The 20,818-nt window shown below is 41.8% G+C and overlaps 1 protein-coding gene across 1 annotated transcript in view; it reads right to left on the reverse strand.

Annotated features, from left to right (window-relative positions):
* DNAH14 (dynein axonemal heavy chain 14) overlaps positions 1-20,818 on the reverse strand; it is a 238,257-nt gene that overhangs the window by 40,378 nt on the left and 177,061 nt on the right. The window contains exons 62-65 of the mRNA XM_056853367.1: positions 20,221-20,436; positions 18,618-18,848; positions 17,106-17,227; positions 11,956-12,200 (exon numbers count right to left, since the gene is read on the reverse strand). Coding sequence (XP_056709345.1) covers positions 11,956-12,200; positions 17,106-17,227; positions 18,618-18,848; positions 20,221-20,436 — 814 coding nt within the window. The remainder of the gene's footprint in view (positions 1-11,955; positions 12,201-17,105; positions 17,228-18,617; positions 18,849-20,220; positions 20,437-20,818) is intronic.

Consider the following 20,818-nt stretch of genomic DNA (forward strand, 5'->3'; position numbering starts at 1 on the left):
TATTTATACTGTATTGAAAAATTCAACAAACATAAGAGTATTGTGTGTAAACTTGAGCTTGTGTGCTGTTTATTTTCTAACTATATTGTATTACAGCACTTTGGTTTTTTGTTTCTGATAGACGAGAAGCAAAAGTAGAAGGTGACAGAAATAGAATCAAAAGTCTAAGTGCAACGTTCCAGCGACTCGCACATAGAGACAAAGAGACCTATTATAATAACCAGTGTAAAGAAATAGAAGAGAACAACAAAAAAGGAAGAACAAGAGATCTGTTCCACAAGATCCAAGAAATCAAAGGGAAATTTAAAGCACGGTTAGGCATGCTGAAAGATCAGCATGGAAATACATTAACTGAACAGAACAAAATAACAAAAAGGTGGGAACAATACACTGAAGAACTATACAGAAGATATGAAAGCATAAACGATTCTTTCCAAGAAGAATCTTTTGACGAAGAACCTACAATTTTAGAAAGTGAAGTGAAAGCTGCATTGAGAGCAATCGGGAGAAACAAATCACCAGGAGCAGATGGGATATCAATAGAGCTATTCCAAGCCACAGAAATGGAGTCCATCAAAATCTTGACAAGAATATGCCAACAGATATGGAAAACAAAACAATGGCCCACAAACTGGAAATGATCCATTTACATTCCAATTCCCAAGAAAGGAGACATCAAAGATTGCAGCAACTATCGGACCATCGCATTAATTTCTAATGCAAGTAAAGTTATGCTCAAAATCTTACAGCAAAGGCTGTTACCATATATGGCATGAGAAATGCCTGATGTTCAAGCTGGTTTCAGAAAGGGAAGAGGCACTAGAGATCATATTGCAAATATACGCTGGTTACTGGAGCATACGAGAGAATTTCAGAAGAAAATTAGCTTGTGCTTCATAGATTACACCAAAGCTTTTGACTGTGTGGATCATGAAAAGCTATGGCTGGCTTTAAAGGAAATGGGTGTGCCACTACATCTGATCGTTTTAAAGTGCAACCTGTACTCTGGACAAGAGGCCACAGTTAGAACAGAATATGGAGAAACGGAATGGTTTCCAATTGGCAAAGGTGTCAGATAAGGATGTATTTTATCTCCCTATCTCTTCAATCTAAATGCAGAACATATAATTAGGAAAGCTGGATTAGATTTAGATGAAGGTGGAGTGAAAATCGGAGGGAGGAACATTAATAATTTGAGATATGCTGATGACACTACATTATTGGCAGAAAATAGTGAAGATTTGAAACGACTACTGCTGAAAGTTAAAAGAGAAAGTGCCAAAGCAGGACTACAGCTGAACATCAAGAAAACAAAAGTAATGACTACAGGAGAATTACACAACTTTAAGGTTGACACTGAGGAAATTGAAATTGTTCAAGACTTTCTATTCCTTGGCTCTACCATCAACCAAAAGGGAGACTGCAGCCAAGAAATCAGAAGGCGATTGAGACTGGGAAGGGCAGCCATGAAGGAGCTAGAAAAGATTTTGAAGTGTAAGGCTGTGTTACTGGCCACCAAGACTAGGTTAATTCATGCCATCGTGACTTCCGGTGGTGCTGCTGGGGCGAATGCTACGTTTCCCCAGGCTGTCCTGGGGGAAATCCAAGTTTGCGTGGATTTTGGGATGCTATAAGCACCCCAACCCGACCCTTGCAAGTGGGTCGGATAGCAGGAATTCCCTGCAGCCTGTAAACGCAGTTTGACCTCCCAAATACTCCGAGAAAGCTTCCATAAGTCCCCCGGAGTTTTGGATGCCGGTCCTGTGAGGGCACCAAGGGAAAGAAATCGCCAAAACGCAACTTCGGCATAAGTAGGGCTGTCAATTCGGTTCGGCCCGAACTGAAAATCAGCCGAATTTCCCTTGATTCGGCGGTTTTTAGTTCGGACGGATCCGAACTCAAAACTGGCGGGCAACCGGGGGGGCCGAATTCAGCGAGTTCGGGAGTTCGGCGAATAAATTCGGCCAATTTGGCCATCAGTAAGCAGCATAACCGTCAGTAAGCAGCATTCTCCTCCCCCGGCCAATCGGTGGCCAAGCTGGGTCTTCTTCTGGCCAATCAGTCAGGATTGAGTGCTGGAGGAATCAGCTGATGTGCGGCCGGCCGGGGAAAGAGAGAGAGAGAGGGAAATCCTCATGTGTGTGTGAGGGGGTGCTTGTGCACATTCGCTCCTTTCCGTGGCTGCAGGGGGCGCATTTTTTGGGGTACCGACCCCAAACTTTCAGGGGATATTCAGACAGGTTTTTTTAAGAGACCACCCAAGTTTTGTAAACATTGGGTCAGTGGGTCCCGAGATATGGGCTCCCCCCCTTTTTTCTTTCCATGGCTGCAGAGGGCGCATTTTTGGGTGTGCCGACCCCAAACTTTCAGCGGAGCATCAGACTAGGCTTCTTAAGATACCCCCCAAGTTTTGTAAACATTGGGTCAGGGGCCCCCGAGATATGGGCTCCACCCCTTTTTCCTCTCCCCCTTTTCCATTTTCGTGGCTGCAGGGGGCGCTTTTTTGGGGGTTCAGCCCCCAAACTTTTGTCATAGCTTCAGAGAATCCCTCTTAAGAGACCACCCAAGTTTTGTAAAGATGGGTTCAGTGGGGGCTGAAATATTGGCTCCCCCCCTTTTCTCTTTCCATGGCTGCAGGGGGCGCATTTTTGGGTGTGCCGATCCCAGACTTTCGGCGGAGCTTCAGTCAAGGCTTTTTAAGAGACCACCCAAGTTTTGTAAACATTGGGTCAGGGCCCCCCGAGATATGGGCTTTCCCCTTTCCCCTATTGGGATGAATGGATCACCCTCGAGAGATGCATACATATGGATCTTATATTGGATACAAATGGAATCATATTGGATTACCCAGCCTCCCAGCCCCTCCTGCTGGAACAGAAGACAGCCACAGTAAGACCCCTTTGGGGGCTTTAATCTATATTTTTTCTTTTCTGTGTGTGTGTGTGGGGGAAAGCAGAGTCTGTGTGTGTGTGGGGGGAGGGAGCAGTTTCTGTGGGTGGGTGGGGGAAGCCAAAGGGGGCTTTTGCCGGTTCTGCCTGGGGTGTGTGTTCCCCCTCCAGTCTCTCTCTCCCTGGTTTGAGGGGGGGCTTCATTTTTATTCTTCAGGTTTTTCCTCATTCATAAGATCAGTTAGGTTATTGATGCTTGCTCAAAACTGGTTTTCAAATGGTGACTTAAAGAATGCATCTGCCTGGTCCCAAGTCCAATGCAAAAGGAGACATTCCACCCCCTCCTGCTCATTATGCATAGCTAGCTGCCTCTGTCCCTTTCCATGGTATGCAAACTCCCAGGTGTCAGGTGTTGCTATGCACTGTTGCAAAGGTTTTGCATTGCGTGCTTGTGTTGCTTTGCAGTTGTATTGTTTTGCAAAATTCTTCACACCTGCCCCGCCCTTTGCATATTTGCAAAGGGGTTGCTCTGCAGTTGTGTTGCTTTGCAAAGTTCTTAGCACCTGCCCCGCCCTTGCTCTCATCAGCTGTTTGTCGGGCCGGGAGCTTTGTGCGTGGGCGGCAAGCTCTGCGGAGAGATCCACATTAAGGGTGGGGGGGACCCCTTTCAGGGCCCATATCTCAGCCCCCCCTGACCCAATCTTTACAAAACTTGGGGAGTCTTTCAATATACGTCCTTTGAAGCTCTGCTGAAAGTTTGGGACCTCTAAGCCCAAAAATGCCCCCCCCAGAGCCGTGGAAAGGCGCGGTTGTGTTTTTAATGGCTTTATTCGGCCGAATTTTTTTCCCGAACTTTGAATTCCCGCCGAATTGAACGGATCCGAAGTGGGGGAGTTCGGACTTCGGCACGTACCGAACCCACAAGGGCCAAATTCGGCCGAATCCGAACTGTACCGAATTTTTTTTTGACAGCCCTAGGCATAAGGCTCTCCCCTTCACCACCTTATAACCAGCATAAGGACGATTTTAAGATAAGAACCTCACCTCGAGACGCTCAAGTGAGTACAAAAGAATCCTTCGTTTTTTACTGGCGTCACCGAATAACCGGGGGGTAGATGAGAAGATTTCCAGTACCCTTGTCCCTCCCTTAACTGAAATGGATAAGTTTGACTTAGAAAATCCATCAGGATTAGAGGCAGGAGCCCTATCAAGTTGATCAGCTTAAATCAAAACAAACAGCTAGAACGACGTGCATAAGATGGACTAAAATTTCTACCAATGAGAAGTACCCTTGAGGGAAGGGGAGGGTGAAATCTCTTCTTTCCGGTGGAAGAAAAAGAAAAGGAAAAAGGGAGTCCTCCTGCCACGTTTGCAGCAAGGGATTTCCCAAACCAGAAGACCCTCTATATCACCCTCTCTATCATTGGGCATATAACAACAGGAAGCAAGCCGCAGGACCGGATACACGTCGCACTCGAGCAACATAGAAATAGTTCCTGAAGGAAACAACCATCGAGAAGAGACGGTAGAAGGTCCACGGCGAAGTTAACTTCCGGAATACTTCCTGATTGACCCGACCTAGAGCGGCCGGCTAAACTTTTTGGTATTTTAAAACTTTAATACGCTATTTTAAAGTGAAAAAGGGGTATTTTTAAAGCGGAAAAATTACTAAGCTGATCATTCAAATACTCTCTATCTACAACTAACTAGGGGCCCTGCCAGAAGATATGTATTTTACCAACCTTATTCCAATGTAAATGTCAACATCTAGACCCCGTTCTGGCTCATTACATAGCCCTGCCTACACAAAATTGAAAGAAGCGGCACAAACTTTAACCATGGAAAAGAAACTGCAAGAGATGTTAGCCAAACAAACTGAAGCAACAACTAAACAGTTTGAACAGATGTCCACACAGATGACAGCTATGATGACAAACCTTGGCCAAGCATCTCAAGCTATTAACCAAAAACTAGATGTGGTTACAGAAGACCTTAAAGATGTTAAGACTCAAATGAATACCATGAAGACAGACATGCAAGCAATGGACACATCAGTAAAGAAAGTGATGGAAGAACACAAGGACACAAAGAAAAAATTAGCAAGCCAAGAAAAACAAATTGAAACAATACAAACCAACCAGACAGCTGTCAAAGACCAGATAGCAATGATGGAGATGAGAGTAAGAGAAACCAACCTTCGTCTGCGCAACTTTCCAGATATGATGGGAGATAACAAAGAAGCTGTAGTCCCTAATCTGTCATACTTATTTCAAATAGAGGAACAAGAACTGAACCAAGCCATCAATAGAGTTTATAGAATACCATTACCTGCTAGAATGAAAAGAACCAAATCAAGAGATCTCATGATTGTTTTCTATGACACCAGGATTAAAGACAGGATTATGAAGATCCATTATGACAACCCGGTTTCAGCAGGAGATATTCCTCTAATACTATTAAAAGACATCCCAAGACATCTACTTTCACAGAGGAATAACTACAAAGAATTTGTATCTGTCTTGAAAGCTAATGGTATCAAATATCGCCGGATAATGCCACAAGGCTTGGCTTTCACCTACAAAGAAATGAAAATGACAATCTTATCTCCATCAGATGTGGGAAAATTTTTGAGGAAATATAAAACAGAACTCAAAGGACTAACTTTGGAACAAAAGGAAGAAGAAGAAGAGGAGGAAGAAGAACCACAGGGAGCAGAAAGAGGCACTGTGTTATAGACTGAATATTTTGCTTCAATAATTACTACACCATGGCAAAAGTAATTTCTTGGAACGTGAATGGTTTAAATGAAAAAACTAAAAGGGCTAGAATTTTTAAATATTTACAGAAATATAAATACTCCTTAATCTGTCTACAAGAGACCCACATTGCAACAAAACATAAAAAATACCTAGATAGACAAATGCTTGGACAAGCATTTGTCACATCAGCTAAAACAAAAACAAAGGGAGTATGCCCATCCTAATCTAAGCCCTGAATTATTGTACAAAGACAATGAAGGGAGAATTGTAATTATCAAGACCAAAATATTGGGGCAAAAGACGATTGTAGTAGGAATATACGCACCTAATGAAGGAAAAGCCAAATTCTATGGACAATTACATGAACTGATTTCTCAGTATGCAAATGACCAGATCCTTTTGATGGGAGACTTTAATGGTGTTATCCGCCCAACTTTAGACAAAAAATCAAATGCAAAAGACGAAAATGAAAAATGTTTGCCTAAAATCTTCTTCACCATGGCTTCAGACTTGGAAATACAAGACATCTGGAGAACTATGAACACAACGGCTAAAGAATATACTTTTTACTCAGCGAGACATAACTCACACTCCAGAATAGATATGATATGGGCTAGTAAATCTATCTTTACGCAATTACGTAAAATCCAAATTGTACCAAGAACTTTTTCTGATCACAACCCGGTCACATTTGAATGGAACAATAAACAAGCATTTAGATGGAGATTAAATGATAAACTTTTAAAGGATAACAAGATTCAAAAAGAACTGCAAGAATTAATTAAAGATTTCTTTGAAATTAATCTTAATGGGGAAACTTCGTTGAATATAGTTTGGGATGCATTTAAAGCTGTTCTAAGAGGATTTATGATACAGAAGCATACGGCTTGGAGGAAAACTCAACTACAATTTGAGCTTTTGATATGGTCTCTTGGGACTTTATGAAAAAGATACTGGAAAAACTAAATTTTGGAGACCGTTTCTTGAGAGGTATATCGGCCATATATACATCCCAACAGGCAAAAATTTTGGTTAACGAATCAATGTCTGATAATTGTCCAATTAAGAAAGGAACTAGACAAGGTTGTCCTCTATCTCCGTTACTATTTTTGTTGGTGCTGGAATCACTATGTTGTAAGATAAGGAATATGGAGGGCATTCGCGGATTGAAAATCAAAAAACATGAATTCAAATTGAGAGCATTCGCGGATGACCTCTTGTTAATTTTAGAAAACCCAACACAATCAATGAAGATATTGTTGGAGACCCTGGACGACTTTGGAAAAGTATCGGGATTTAAAGTTAATCAAGAAAAGACAAAGACAATATTCAAGAATTTACCAGAAACACAACAGCAGGAATTTACTTCATATACAGGTTGGGAGAAAGTTAATAAAGTCAAATATTTGGGAATCTGGATCTCTGCGAAGAATAAAGAATTGATAAACAACAATTATTTTAAATTATGGAGTAAAATAAAAACCGATATGATCATTTGGTCAAATAAAAATTTATCACTACTGGGACGTATATCAACAGTCCAAATGAACATTTTACCAAGGATACTCTTCTTATTCCAAAATTTACCTATAATATCACATGTCAAATACTTTGATACCTGGAGAAAAGATATATTAAATTTCATCTGGCAAGGGAAAAAACCGAGGATTGCTTACAAATATTTGGTGGATCTTAAAACTAGAGGAGGCTTAGCATTACCTAATTTTTGCTCTACGCTGAGGCAGCAGCCTTAATATGGCTAAAAGACTGGATGAACTTATTTAATGTGCGTCTCTTAGATCTTGAAGGTTTCAACAACATAAGTGGATGGCATGGCTATCTATGGTACAATAAAATTAAGGTACATCGATCATTTCGTAATCATATAATCAGGTCAGCTCTACTTCGTACTTGGATGAGATATAAACATATTTTTGAACCAGCAACACCGACGTGGATATCACCCCAAGAAATGTTGACATTACGCCCACTTAGGCCGGATAAATTTATTATCTACCAGGATTTAATCAACTGGGAAGGGAAAAAATGCTCACTAAAAGACTTTCAGTTACTTAAAGAAGATTTACAATGGCTTCAATATTGTCAGATTAAATCAGTTTTTACACAAGACTTGAAAAATGGATTTTCTAAAGAAAAATCGCCTTTTCATAAGTTGTTACTAGACAATGATACTAAACTGATATCTAAAATGTATAATCTTCTTTTAACAATATATTGTGAGCAGGAGACAATTAAACCAACAATGATTGATTGGGCTCAAAATGTGGGACATGATATTGCTTTAAATAAATGGGAAAGACTATGGTCAAAAGACCTGAAAGGAATAAATGCCCAGTCAGTTCGAGAAAACATCTACAAAATGATGTATAGATGGCATTTAACACCAAAGAAAATTGCAAGGATTTACAAAATGACGTCCCCTAAATGTTGGAAATGTAATAAGGAAGTTGGTTCCTTTTACCATATGTGGTGGACCTGTGACAAAGCTAAAGACTTTTGGGATATGATTTACAATGAATTAAGACTAATACTACAAAAAAATATACCCAAAACACCAGAAATGATGCTATTAAGTATGATACCTGATGACTTGTCAATGCAAAGAAATTTCTTGATTTATGCTACAACAGCTGCAAGACTGCTATACGCAGCAAAATGGAAAGGGGCAGATATTCCTTGGAAAAAAGACTGGATTATGAAAATGTTTGAACTGGTGGAAATGGTAAAACTTACAGCTACTTTAAACCAAAAAGACAATGCTCAATTTATGGGGGAATGGGAGGCTTGGTTGAAATATTGTGAACATGAATTAAAACTGGGAAAAATGCAAGCATATTTTTCAATCTGATCTAGATGATACTTTTAATATTAAGAGCTATAATCATTTATATTAATAGAGTATGTTAGATGAAATTTAAATGAATTTTAAATGGGTTTTAGAACAATTAAGATCAGAACATATCACGCTGGGATAACAATACTTTATTAAGAGGCGGATAGAGGTGGCGGGGAAGTCTGAGAAATTTCCCTTTTTTTCTTTTTCTGTGTAATGTTTATATGTTCTTGATTGTTATGGAAAATTTCTATATAAAAACCAATAAAATTTATATAAAAAAAAATTCATGCCATCGTATTCCCTATTACTATGTATGGGTGTGAAAGCTGGACAGTGAAGAAAGCTGACAGGAAGAAAATAGATTCCTTTGAAATGTGGTGTAGAAGGAGAGTGTTAGGATATTTGTGAAGGAGGCATTTAGACACTTCTTTGGATTCCTCAGGCCTTATTGTGACCTATTTTAGGACTGAATGAAATATAATATACATGTGGTTCTTGTAGGTTATCCGGGCTGTGTAACCGTGGTCTTGGAATTTTCTTTCCTGACGTTTCGCCAGCAACTGTGGCAGGCATCTTCAGAGGAGTAACACTGAAGGACAGTGTCTCTCAGTGTCAAGGGTGTAGGAAGAGTAATATATAGTCAGAAAGGGGTTGGGTTTGAGCTGAGTATTGTCCTGCAAAAGTATTGTCCTGTAAGTATCAAGATAATGTGCTAATGAGGGTATGGTATGTTAATATGGAACCATTGTATCCTGAAGTGATCTGTTAATGTGTGTAATCCAAAGCTAATCTGTATGGCTATTGTTGAATGTTGTCTTTGTCTGGAGGTTTTTCAGGGCAGGAAGCCAAGCCTTATTCATTCTTAAACTCTCCTCTTTTCTGTTAAAGTTGTGCTGATGTTTATGAATTTCAATGGCTTCTCTGTGCAATCTGACAAAATAGTTGGTAGAATTGTCCAGTCTTTCAGTGTCTTGGAATAAGACCCTGTGTCCTGTTTGTTTCAGTCCATGTTCAGCCACTGCTGATTTCTCAGGTTGGCCAAGTCTGCAGTATCTTTCATGTTCTTTTATCCTTGTTTGTATGCTGCGTTTTGTGGTCCCGATGTAAACTTCTCCACAGCTGCAAGGTATACGATATACTCCTGCAGAGGTGAGGGGGTCTCTTTTGTCTTTTGCTGATCGTAGCATTTGTTGTATTTGTTGTATTTTTGTTGTATTTGTTGTATTTGTTGTATTTTTTCTTTTGTCAGCAAAAGACAAAAGAGACCCCCTCACCTCTGCAGGAGTATATCGTATACCTTGCAGCTGTGGAGAAGTTTACATCGGGACCACAAAACGCAGCATACAAACAAGGATAAAAGAACATGAAAGATACTGCAGACTTGGCCAACCTGAGAAATCAGCAGTGGCTGAACATGGACTGAAACAAACAGGACACAGGGTCTTATTCCAAGACACTGAAAGACTGGACAATTCTACCAACTATTTTGTCAGATTGCACAGAGAAGCCATTGAAATTCATAAACATCAGCACAACTTTAACAGAAAAGAGGAGAGTTTAAGAATGAATAAGGCTTGGCTTCCTGCCCTGAAAAACCTCCAGACAAAGACAACATTCAACAATAGCCATACAGATTAGCTTTGGATTACACACATTAACAGATCACTTCAGGATACAATGGTTCCATATTAACATACCATACCCTCATTAGCACATTATCTTGATACTTACAGGACAATACTTTTGCAGGACAATACTCAGCTCAAACCCAACCCCTTTCTGACTATATATTACTCTTCCGACACCCTTGACACTGAGAGACACTGTCCTTCAGTGTTACTCCTCTGAAGATGCCTGCCACAGTTGCTGGCGAAACGTCAGGAAAGAAAATTCCAAGACCACGGTTACACAGCCCGGATAACCTACAAGAACCAATGAACTCTGACCGTGAAAGCCTTCGACAATATAATATACATGTATTTATTTATTTAATTTGTACCACAGCTTTCTCACTAATGGAACCCAAAGCAGGTTACATTGATCTACTCTCCTCCATTTTATCCTCACAACAAGGTGAGGTAGGTTAGGCTGAGCAAGTATGACTGGCTCAAGATGACCAGTGAGCTTCTTTGGCACAAATGGAGACTCAAACCCATATAATAAAAATATTATTGGGTGATTCGTTTTCAGAAAACTTGATTACTCATGTCCTCATCATACAATCCTTTCTATTCCATGTTTAGGCCTGGCACACGCCTTACGGAAACGTTGCCATAACTGTCAATTTGGTTGGTCACATTAAAAGTATTACATGGATTTTGTTCTTGTTTTGGGATGTTGCATGGACCAATATGGATTTTTACAACTTTTTTTTTCTACCTCAAGGATACCTAATTTCAGGCAAGAAAGAGGGAATTGTCAAAAGAATGAAAGAAAACCTGGGAAAATACTTTATAAAACCACCCAATTTGGTTTACATTAACTATATACCTTATGCATCACCTGAAATTTATCTTAAACATTATTAAGATAAAGACTACCAGGTGCTTCCTTTTGCTCTATGCGTGCAAGGGAACTGTGTATCTTGTCTGAGAGGAACATGGAGGGTTACTGCACTTTGCATTCCCAGCGATGTATTAAGAGTCTGAAAATGTTGTAAAAAACATCGCTTTAAAAGGGTTTTTGGATACCACGGCTAAAAAATGGTTGGAAGACGTCTTCACAGCTAAAGGGGCCAAACAAAGTGCGAACAGTATTTTTTATAACGTTTTCAAACTCTTAATACATCGCTGGGAATACAAGTGCGGTAACCCCCATGGTTGGACTATTGGTGGCGTCTGTATTTCCAATGTGGGACAAAAATGCCATCAACATGGCTCTTCCCAGAGAATGTGCTGTAACCTGCACCAGCAATAAAGCTGTGTGCCTGCATGTATTTCACACAGGATGATAGTAAGATCAGTTGTAGCATTGTGGCCTGAGAAATTTGCTTCTGGCCCCTCTGTCTTGTTAAATTTTGTAACATAAAGCCTGATGAACAGTTTTGGTGAGCTTAAAAGCTTGCACAAAGCTTTGTGTCCATTTTTCATTCTAATAAAAGGTATTACATGAATTTTGTTCTTGATTTTGCATGAAAAAATATGGCTGTTTAGAGTATATGTTTATTTGTGCCGAACTACAAGCATCAAGATCTCAACAAGGATATAAAGTCCCTTAGAAGACAGAGATTTTATGTATCAGGCATTGATTTACTGCAATTGTCATGGAAATTATATAAGATCCCAACCTCTATCCCCCAAACTCTAGCCTTGTATTGCAGGTTGAAAAGACCATAATGCAGATGAAGAAATATTATCCATGTAAGTTAATGAAAATAATTTATTTCTGTTGTATCCTGTTGAGTAACAGAAACGGATAGTGTCTCAAAGATTTCTTTAAACTTTTTATTTACCATCTGTTTTTTGTAGAAGTCGAAGTGATTCTTGTTCAAGTTTCCGAAGGGTAACTAGGTCAGCAGATATGTTTTCCAACAACCCACAACGCTGTTGTTCAAGCTCTGGTTTTTCATGAATAAGAACTGCAGACAAAAGCTGATCTTGCAAACCTTGGAATGTTACGGTGAAATTTATCATTGTCACCATTTTGCATATTGCTGGTAGAAAATGAGGGTTAGCCTTCTGGGTTGTCATGTATAGTCTGAAACAAAACACATTTCTTAAAATGGTAGAAGAAGACTATTGATATGTGGTCAGCATGTACTACACATTAGGAAATTTATTTCCTTTTATTTTAAAACAATTATATCCCACCTTTCTGATAAATGCTCAAGGAACCAAACAATAAAATAAAACCATAGATTGTATTTAACTTCATATCATTCAAATCCATTAGGTACAAACGTAGACAAGGCAAAACAACTTTGCCTAGGAAGAGAGACCTCTTGTAAAAGTTCCAGATGTCCAGAAAGTCTAGGAGAAAACCTGAATGGTATCTACTGACCAAAAAAATGCTTTAACCCAAACAGCAAACACTATTTTAAAAATAACTCAAACTTGAAATAGGCCCCAAGGCATTGGTCTCAAGGAACAATGCCCTGAGGGCCCTCTTCTGCTCCACCAAATGCCTGAGCATGGCATGAGTGGAGTTCTAGCGAGTGTCAACATCACCCTTAAGGCGGTGCTCCGGAACACCTTCTCAGGCCTGAATCTCACGCAGTGTGTATTTGTCCTTTGTACTGCATGAGAAGTGACTCATAATCTGCCGGCAATTCATGATGAGATGCCGGAAATCATGAGTCGCGCCATCCAGCCTGGATTCCTGCTGGGAGCCCAGGCCCAGAGCATCCTTGACCTCGAGGTGGAGAAGGTGGGCTGCACAGTAAATACGTGCCTCCAGGCCCAATGCTGCTGCTGCCACACAGATGTTTGCGCCGCTGTCCGTCACCATGAAGCCCAAGGTGACATCCCTGCCTACCCAGGATGCTAACTGCGCCCTCAGGGCGGCGATGATGTTGGCTGCCGTGTGCGCCTCCACGAACACCTGCACGTGGAGCATAGCCTGGCAATAGCGGGCCCGGCGGCACTCTCCCTGTCTAGCGCTGCTCCCCACACCCCCACCCTCGAGGTTGTCACTTTGCCACCAGTGCGCGGTGAGGGAGAGGAACCCGTGTTGCGCGTGCTGGCTTGTCCACAGGTCAGATGTGAAGTGCACAGTTCTCCCAGCAGCATGGGACAGCTGTGCCTTCACATGTGCTCTGGTGGCCCTGTACAACAAGGGCACTATGATTTGTGCCATCGTGGAACGAGCTGGGAACTTGTACCAGGGTGCCAGGTAGTGGATCAGCCTTCTGAAGGCAACCTTCTCCACTAGATGATAGGGTAAATCGTCCACGGTGATCACCTCGCCGAGGAGACGAGTCACCTTTCTCGTCGCTGCCCTAACCCCACCTCTTGGCGCCCTACTGACGCCACCCTTACCAAACTTCTCAGAGTTGTTTGGCGTCCCTTCCCTGCAGGAGCCGCTGCACCGTGTGCAGCAGGGAGAGCACAAGGCGAGGGCGGTGGTCGCATCTCCCCTGGGCCTCTCCCCTGGGCTGGCTCCTGGCCCCTTGGCCAATGGAGAACCAGCCTCTCTCTCCCCCTGAAGAAACACTGCACTGTGGTGCCTCTTCAGATGGTTCCGGATTGCAGAGGTCGAGAGATGATTGACGTCTCTCCCTCGACTTACCCGCGCCCTGCACAGCTGTTACACAGCGAACCGTGGATCATCCTCTGGCACCTGGAAGTACTTCCAGGTAGAGGATGTGAATTGGCCCCCACGCGGCTTGGCCACTGCGGGTGCTACTAGAGCAACCTGCCTAGAGGTGCTCGGGGCAGACACGTTGTGTCTACGGAATGCAGGGGGAGGTGGCGGCAGGGGAAGGGGTTGAGATGGCCGCACCCCTGGGTGCACCTTTATCTCTTCCTCTTGGGCCTCCTCCACTCTCTCCTCCTGTGTCCCCATGGAAGGACTGCTGGGGTGTGAAGGAGAAGGCAAAGTTGACGGGGTGTCCAGCGACCTTGCAAGTTCCTCCACCACCTTCCTGGAAGTGTGGGTGAGCTCCGACAGACTCGCATCAAAGAAGCTCAACCCCAGTTCCTCCTCAGACTGCTCCTTCTCCACCTGCCGCTGCTGGAAAATCTCAACAACAGCAGGAGGAGGAGGAGGAGGAGGGACAGCCTGAGCAGCAGCAGACCCCCGCCCAGTGCCAGCACCTGCCATCACCTGTGCAGGGGTGGCAGCTCCAGAGGCCCCCTCGGCAAAGAGAATCTGCCGCTGGATCTTGGAGGGCACCTGTGCAGCTGCTCCCTGCCCAGATCAGGGGCGAGCTGCAGCCCTCCCCCTCCTCTCCACCCCTCTAGTTTTCTCCTTCGCTTTCCCCCCAGGGCCCCTCTTACCTGCACCCCTGCCACTCACTGTTCCCCTGGGCCAAACTCTGGCTACCTATAATGCGGGGAGGTTTAATGGCCTAGCTAGCTTTCCTGGACTAGGATCAGTCCCTGACCTGACAACCTTTTATGTACCCTCCCCCAAAGACAACTATGGGATTTTCTCCCAAACACAAGAGGTCCTAACCTAACCTTTAGTAACTTCTGGTTTGGTTTTTTTTTTTTAAAAAAAACTAGCTGGTGAACCTGGTCTAGAGACCTGTCTAAGTTGAACCTGTCACACTGCCTGCCCTGGAGATGGATTTCTATACCTTTTTAAAAGGGGGAAGTGATGCCTAGGAGATTTAGCCTATCTAAATCTGAGCTCCAACAATGGATCCCTCAGGAACCAGGAGAAGTAGTTTTCTTTTCCATGCAAGGTCACTCTTCCCTCACTGTTGAATTCTAAATCTACTGGCAGCCAGGAGGCTGCCCCAACAACTGTTTGATCTTTTAAGCTATTTAAAAATCAAGATCCCTTGCCCTTTAAAAGAACCAACTCAGCCAATTTGGTTAGAAGCTCAGGCCCTAGCTAGGGTTTAAATGTGAGGGGCCAATGTAGGCCAAACACTCCCTAACAGATCTTATTAATGCAGGACTGTCAGCAAAGTCACCTCCACTCTAGTCCTCACACAACAACGCAAAACCTTGATGAAGTGTCAAAGTCTCTGACATCTTACAGCACATGAACTATGATATTGTGTTGTACATATGCAGAAATATTCACTATAAAACTAAAACTACACATACAAACAACAAACTAAAACTACACAAACTAAACTGCAAACTATATAGCTGAAGTTTTAGTTACTTTTAAGAAGGAAAGAAAGTCCGGAAATATTAAACCAGAGGCTTATGTTTCTGAAATATACTGGCAAATATTTCAGGGTCAGAGCTGACTGACTTGCTGAGCTTTTCCTATTTTTTCCTGACCTACTCCAGCCATTTCAATGGAGAAGAGCAGAGCCCTTTTCATATTTTTTCAGCTATAGACTGTCTTCCTGCCCTTCCAATGACATCACGAATAGAGATGCTCTCCACCCTCCACACTACAACGCTATTCAATGCTGACTAATGTTGACATATTGCAAAATAAGCAATAATTGTGTTTTATGATTTAAACATGTAAACATTATGCTATTGATTCATAAATGAATTTAATGAAAGCATATTATGCTGGAGATGAGAATGATGTTAAAATTGAGTAATAGAGTAATAGAGTAATCACAAAGCTCAAAACTGATTGTTTATAGTTTAGTAAAATAGACTAAAGGAAAGGAAGTCCATATTTGGTAATGAAAAGGAGGACTACTAAGCAGTACAAATTTTCTCAAGATAAGCATTATTGAGGGGTTTGAAACAGTATAAATACAGGCACAGAAAGGCTAGATTTTCAGACCTCTCTCAGAGGGTCTCGGAGATGGTGTTGGTATGTATGGCTCTAAAATATTTTATTCTAGATATTGTGAATTAGATACTTTGAACTAAATCAGACTTATTTGATGGTTATATTTTAAGAGTTGGATTTTAAAACTGAATAGTATGTAAGACTTGCTTGCTTTACTGCATACATTGTAACTGAATACATTGTTACTGCATACATTATAACTGAATGTAAAGACTTTGTAACTAGCATTTACACATATTTACTAGAAGTACATCAATAAAAAGACTTGCTTTTAAAAAGTAGGTAAAGTCGTTGAGTCCTGCTTAGTAGGTGACTACCTGAATAAGATAACATATCACTTCTCAGGAAGAGATCCATTCTAAGAATATAGTCACTCAAAGGCACGACCCGCTTCAGCAGTTAATCACAGCACACTTGGCTACAACTTCACTCCAGGCCTAAGTTGGCAAGCCCCCCAAAGAACAGGAATTTCACTCCCAGAGACACAAGCCCCAGCCCAGCAGAACAGGTAACCCCCCCTTTGGCTTCCCCGCCCCCCTCCACACAGAGAGAATCTGCTTTCCCCACACACACACAGAAAAAAAGTTTTAGAGAAAAGTCCCAAATAGGGTCAAACTGTGGATGTCTTCTCTGTCCCCTGTATCAGATGATATCAAGTCATCCAGAGATTGCTTTCAGGCCTAGGGTTGCCCACCTCCAACTGGGACCTAAAGATCTCCATAATTACTACTGAGCTCCAGATGACACAGATCTGTCCCCCTGGAAAAAATGGCTGTTTTGGAGGGTGGACTCAATGGCATTATGCCCTGCTGAGGCCTCGCCCCTCCCCAAACTCTGCCCTCCTCAAACTCCACCACAAAATCTCCAGGAATTTCTCAACCTGGAGCTGGCAACTCTAGTCAGGCCTGGCCCCAAGGTGCCCTCCCTCAAAGGCCAAAACAGGCCTGGAAAGAACTCTTCCCCTCCCACTGCCTTTTACTCACAGCACCCAGCCTGGAATTCTGTGGTTGCCTAGCAACAGCCCCTAAGGGACTCTGTTGCTTAAAGCTCCAGGTGCTCCTTTTATCATTTTTAGATTTTTAAAACCCCTTCAGGGTGTTTTTTTAGATTTCATATTTTTTTCTGCAAACTTAGTTCCTTTTTCAAACAGCTCCAGTCACTGTACTTAAGTATCGTCAATTTGATAGACCGCTATTAGAATATAAGATTATCAATAAGAGCAGTTACCTAAAGTTTTCATTGTACTCCACTTCATACTCTCCACTTCTGATGAATGTTTGCCCTCCTTGACTGTAGATCTCCTTTCCTAGGATCAGTTTCATATTTGAATCCAATGTTTCAGTAATATCCTAAAAAACATCAAACCACAATAAAATTATAATAATTCTGGTCAGTACCTCCCCACTGGTCCAAAAGGTGCCAGCTCCATAGGAATTGCAGCCAAAACATTGGCAACTTGCCTATCTGGTTGAAGTCAATTGAGTTATTAGCAGAGTCACCAGGGTCTCACCCACAGATGCTGCCTCTGGATTCCCCCTTTCTTCTACTGGACCTCCAGTCCTTATTCTCTACTGTGGATACCAAGAGTGACTTCACCCACAGCAGTCTGAGGAGGAGTGTGGAGGAGAGGACCAATGGAAGAACATGGCAGAAGGCATAGTGGTTGCAGTCTTAACTTGGGGCCTCAATTAACTGAAAAGTCTAGACACTGCCTCCAAGCAATGGCCAGATGACCTGAGTGATTAGAAGAGCTGGTAACAGCAAAAACAGCAAAGCTCAGTATCTTTTTACTATACCCCTCCTGAACAGGGGTTATCTGAACAATTGTTCTGTCCCTTCAAATTCACAACATTGAACAGGAAATCCCTCCTTTGGTGCTCATTGCATTCTACATTATTCTGCTTTCTTGGAACTGGTAATTCCTAATTTCACAGTGTGGGATTAGGGGCCATTTATGCATGGGAGGTTTTGCCTTGGATTTGCCACTCTTTAGATGCATGTATCTGTCAGAGATACAAGTTGACCATAATAGTTTGACAGAGACAGTTGTCAGATAGCTGTCAGATCTGGGACATCTAAACTGATGCAAGAGGCAGCAAGAGCCTTGGAGGTCCCAGAGTGAACAGGAGCAAACCAGATTAAGGCAGTAGGCTGATGCAATACTGTGGGCAGGTCTGCAGGTGGCCTAATTGGTATCTGGTGCTGAACATGTATATAAGACTGTATGATAATTACTCTGTGTCGGGAAGTATGGTGGAGTAAGTGTATGTGATGATTGGTTTTATCTGCGCACTGTAAAAATAAATGAGCATTGTTTTCTACAAAGCCAAGGAGTTCTGGTGGTGTGTTCTGGATAACTGCTAATCCACTAGCTCCCGCGTCAGTTTCCCCCCATCCAAATTCTCAAAACTCAACAATAAGCCCCCATGCAGAGTTTTGAGAATTTGGGTAGGGAAAATGTGCATCTAGAGAGCGGCAGATCCAAGGCAAAGCCTCCTGTGCATAAATGGCCTAAATTTCACTAAATTATTCTGGATTTATATCTGATGTCAGGAAGAAGGACATCAGCCCAGAACTCTAACTTCGTATCTATTAATATTTAAAAAGATTAAATAGATCTGTGCTCTTACAACATTTCCACCCCGTTTACATACTCTCAAAATTTACATTTACTACTTCATACGTTTCTCTATTTCTCTTAAATAACAGCATGACTAACATGCATGGAAGTCAAGATACCTCTAGAATGACTGATTCACCAACACGTATAGAATTTTCAAGCGTTCTTAAGTAAGTGGAATCTTTAGCACTAAGTTGTCGTAAACAGCCTTTTGCCATTTGACTTATCCATTTATAAGCCTGTCTTTCTGGATCAATTAGTAAAGGCCATCGTTGTCCATGTTTAATATGAATAGCGTTTTCTGTGGAATACTGATCAAGTGGCAATCCTTCATTTTGCCACTGACGGACCTATAAAATAATTAATTTTAAATACTGGCATAATATTGTCAATAATTTTTGCTCCATAGCTACAAAAGTTGGCAGTGGCACACAAATAATCACATAAAACACATTCAGATATAACAAGATGCCATCATTGTCATTACAGTCTTGGAAGTCATTGAGCTCACAACACTTCCTTTCCTCCTTCCCTTCTACATGGCTCACATATTAAAGATTAACTGGTTAACAACAAACCAGAGTTTGCCATAACGTCTGAACTGGACAAAAGAACAAGCTATGGGTCTGAATCCTTCCTGACCCAGGTACATATAAGCTTGGGTGTGGCAGAGGCTGTTAAGCAGGGAGGGAATGCATGGGAGGAACATCTTTACCAGTTGTATCATTTTGCAGAGGTCCTGTTTTCCCCTTCCTATTTCCAGGTACTTATAAATCTTGGGGGTAGTCAGAGGCACAAGCTTTGGACTGTTGGCTCATGGCTCACATCCCATGCCTTTGGATGAGCCAGCCAATGAGTCCATGATAGTCCAAGATGTATTCTGTCATTTTGTTAGTTTATTTACATAATATTTCCTTTGTTGTAAACTATGTTGGGTCCCTTTGGGAAGCAAAAGTGGGGTACAAATATTTAAATATAATTAGATAAATAAATAAAATCCACCAGGACTTTTCCATAAGCAGCAGTATTTCTCCTGAGAAATACTCCCTGTGTTTTGGGCTGCAGTGAGAGCAGGGAGGCAAGGATGAAAATCCTGTCATTCATTTTATCTGTAGCCTAGAAACTAGGATACAGTGTAGAATTCTGGTTTGTAGGTTACAGAACATAGGGTTGCCAACCTCCAGATAGCACCTGGATAGCATCTCCAGATAGCATCTCCTGCTATTACAGCAGATCTCTAGGCGACAGAGATCAGTGCACCTGGAGAAAATGGCTGCTTTGGAAGATGGATTCTATGCCATTATACCCTATTGAAGCCCCTCCCCTCTGCATCCCCTCCCTCCACCCCCGAAAAAAAATCTCCAGGTATTTCCCAACCCAGAGCTGGCAGCCCTAACAGAACATACCACAGTTTGTTACTTTTTCTAAGTCAAATGTCACAAGAAACTAAGGTTTGCTGCATACCAGTTAGTCTGAGAGGGAATATAAACTTGAGATATTCTAGGGCTTTTCCTCTTCAGGATAAAGCCAAATTATCAGAGAGATTCAAGCAAAAAGATACAAGTACACCCTTTATCCAATTAAATTGCTATTATTAGCTGTATAAATTAATTTTGAAAACTACAATTTTAAGAAAAAATATCAGCAAGCTCCCTGTTAAGTCCTTTGATTTAAATGATAAACAATTACGCAACTCTCTCCTCAACCCCATGCATTACCTACCTCAATTTTTTCTGTCATGCAGTTTACTAGTGAATAATTTGAAGATACAGGAATATTGCTTCCATTACAGAGTTTCAGACACACATTCACTAGCTGCTGACGATACTCTGCTGTTAACACTCCACTGTAGACAATACACGCAGCTGAAATAACAGCATCACCCACAATTCCTTGAAGTCTTTGATCCATGCTATTAACCATTTCTTTCCAGCGTTCCTAGGATATCAAAATTGACAAAACATTTCTAGCCAAAGAACACACACACACATATATAGTAGCAGCACACGCAACATAATATTCATATGACTTGCTATGCTCGCAAGTCAATGTACTGCTTAGGATGGGAACAATTAATCTAATGTACAATGTCTCAAAGAATGTCATGCTGATATTTGATGGGTACTATCAGAAACTATCATCATGAAGGGAAAGAAGTGTGCAAAGGTTGTATAAGAACCTATGACAGGGGTCCCCAACTTTAATGAGCCTGCGTGCACCTTTGGAACTCTGACCCAGAGCAGTGGGCACAACAACAAAATGATTGCCAAAGTCAGCAAAAGCCAACCACAAAGCCACAGGGAGAGAGGTTATGCTTAAC

Source organism: Euleptes europaea, chromosome 7, assembly GCF_029931775.1.
Source record: "Euleptes europaea isolate rEulEur1 chromosome 7, rEulEur1.hap1, whole genome shotgun sequence".
Lineage (NCBI taxonomy): Eukaryota > Metazoa > Chordata > Lepidosauria > Squamata > Sphaerodactylidae > Euleptes > Euleptes europaea.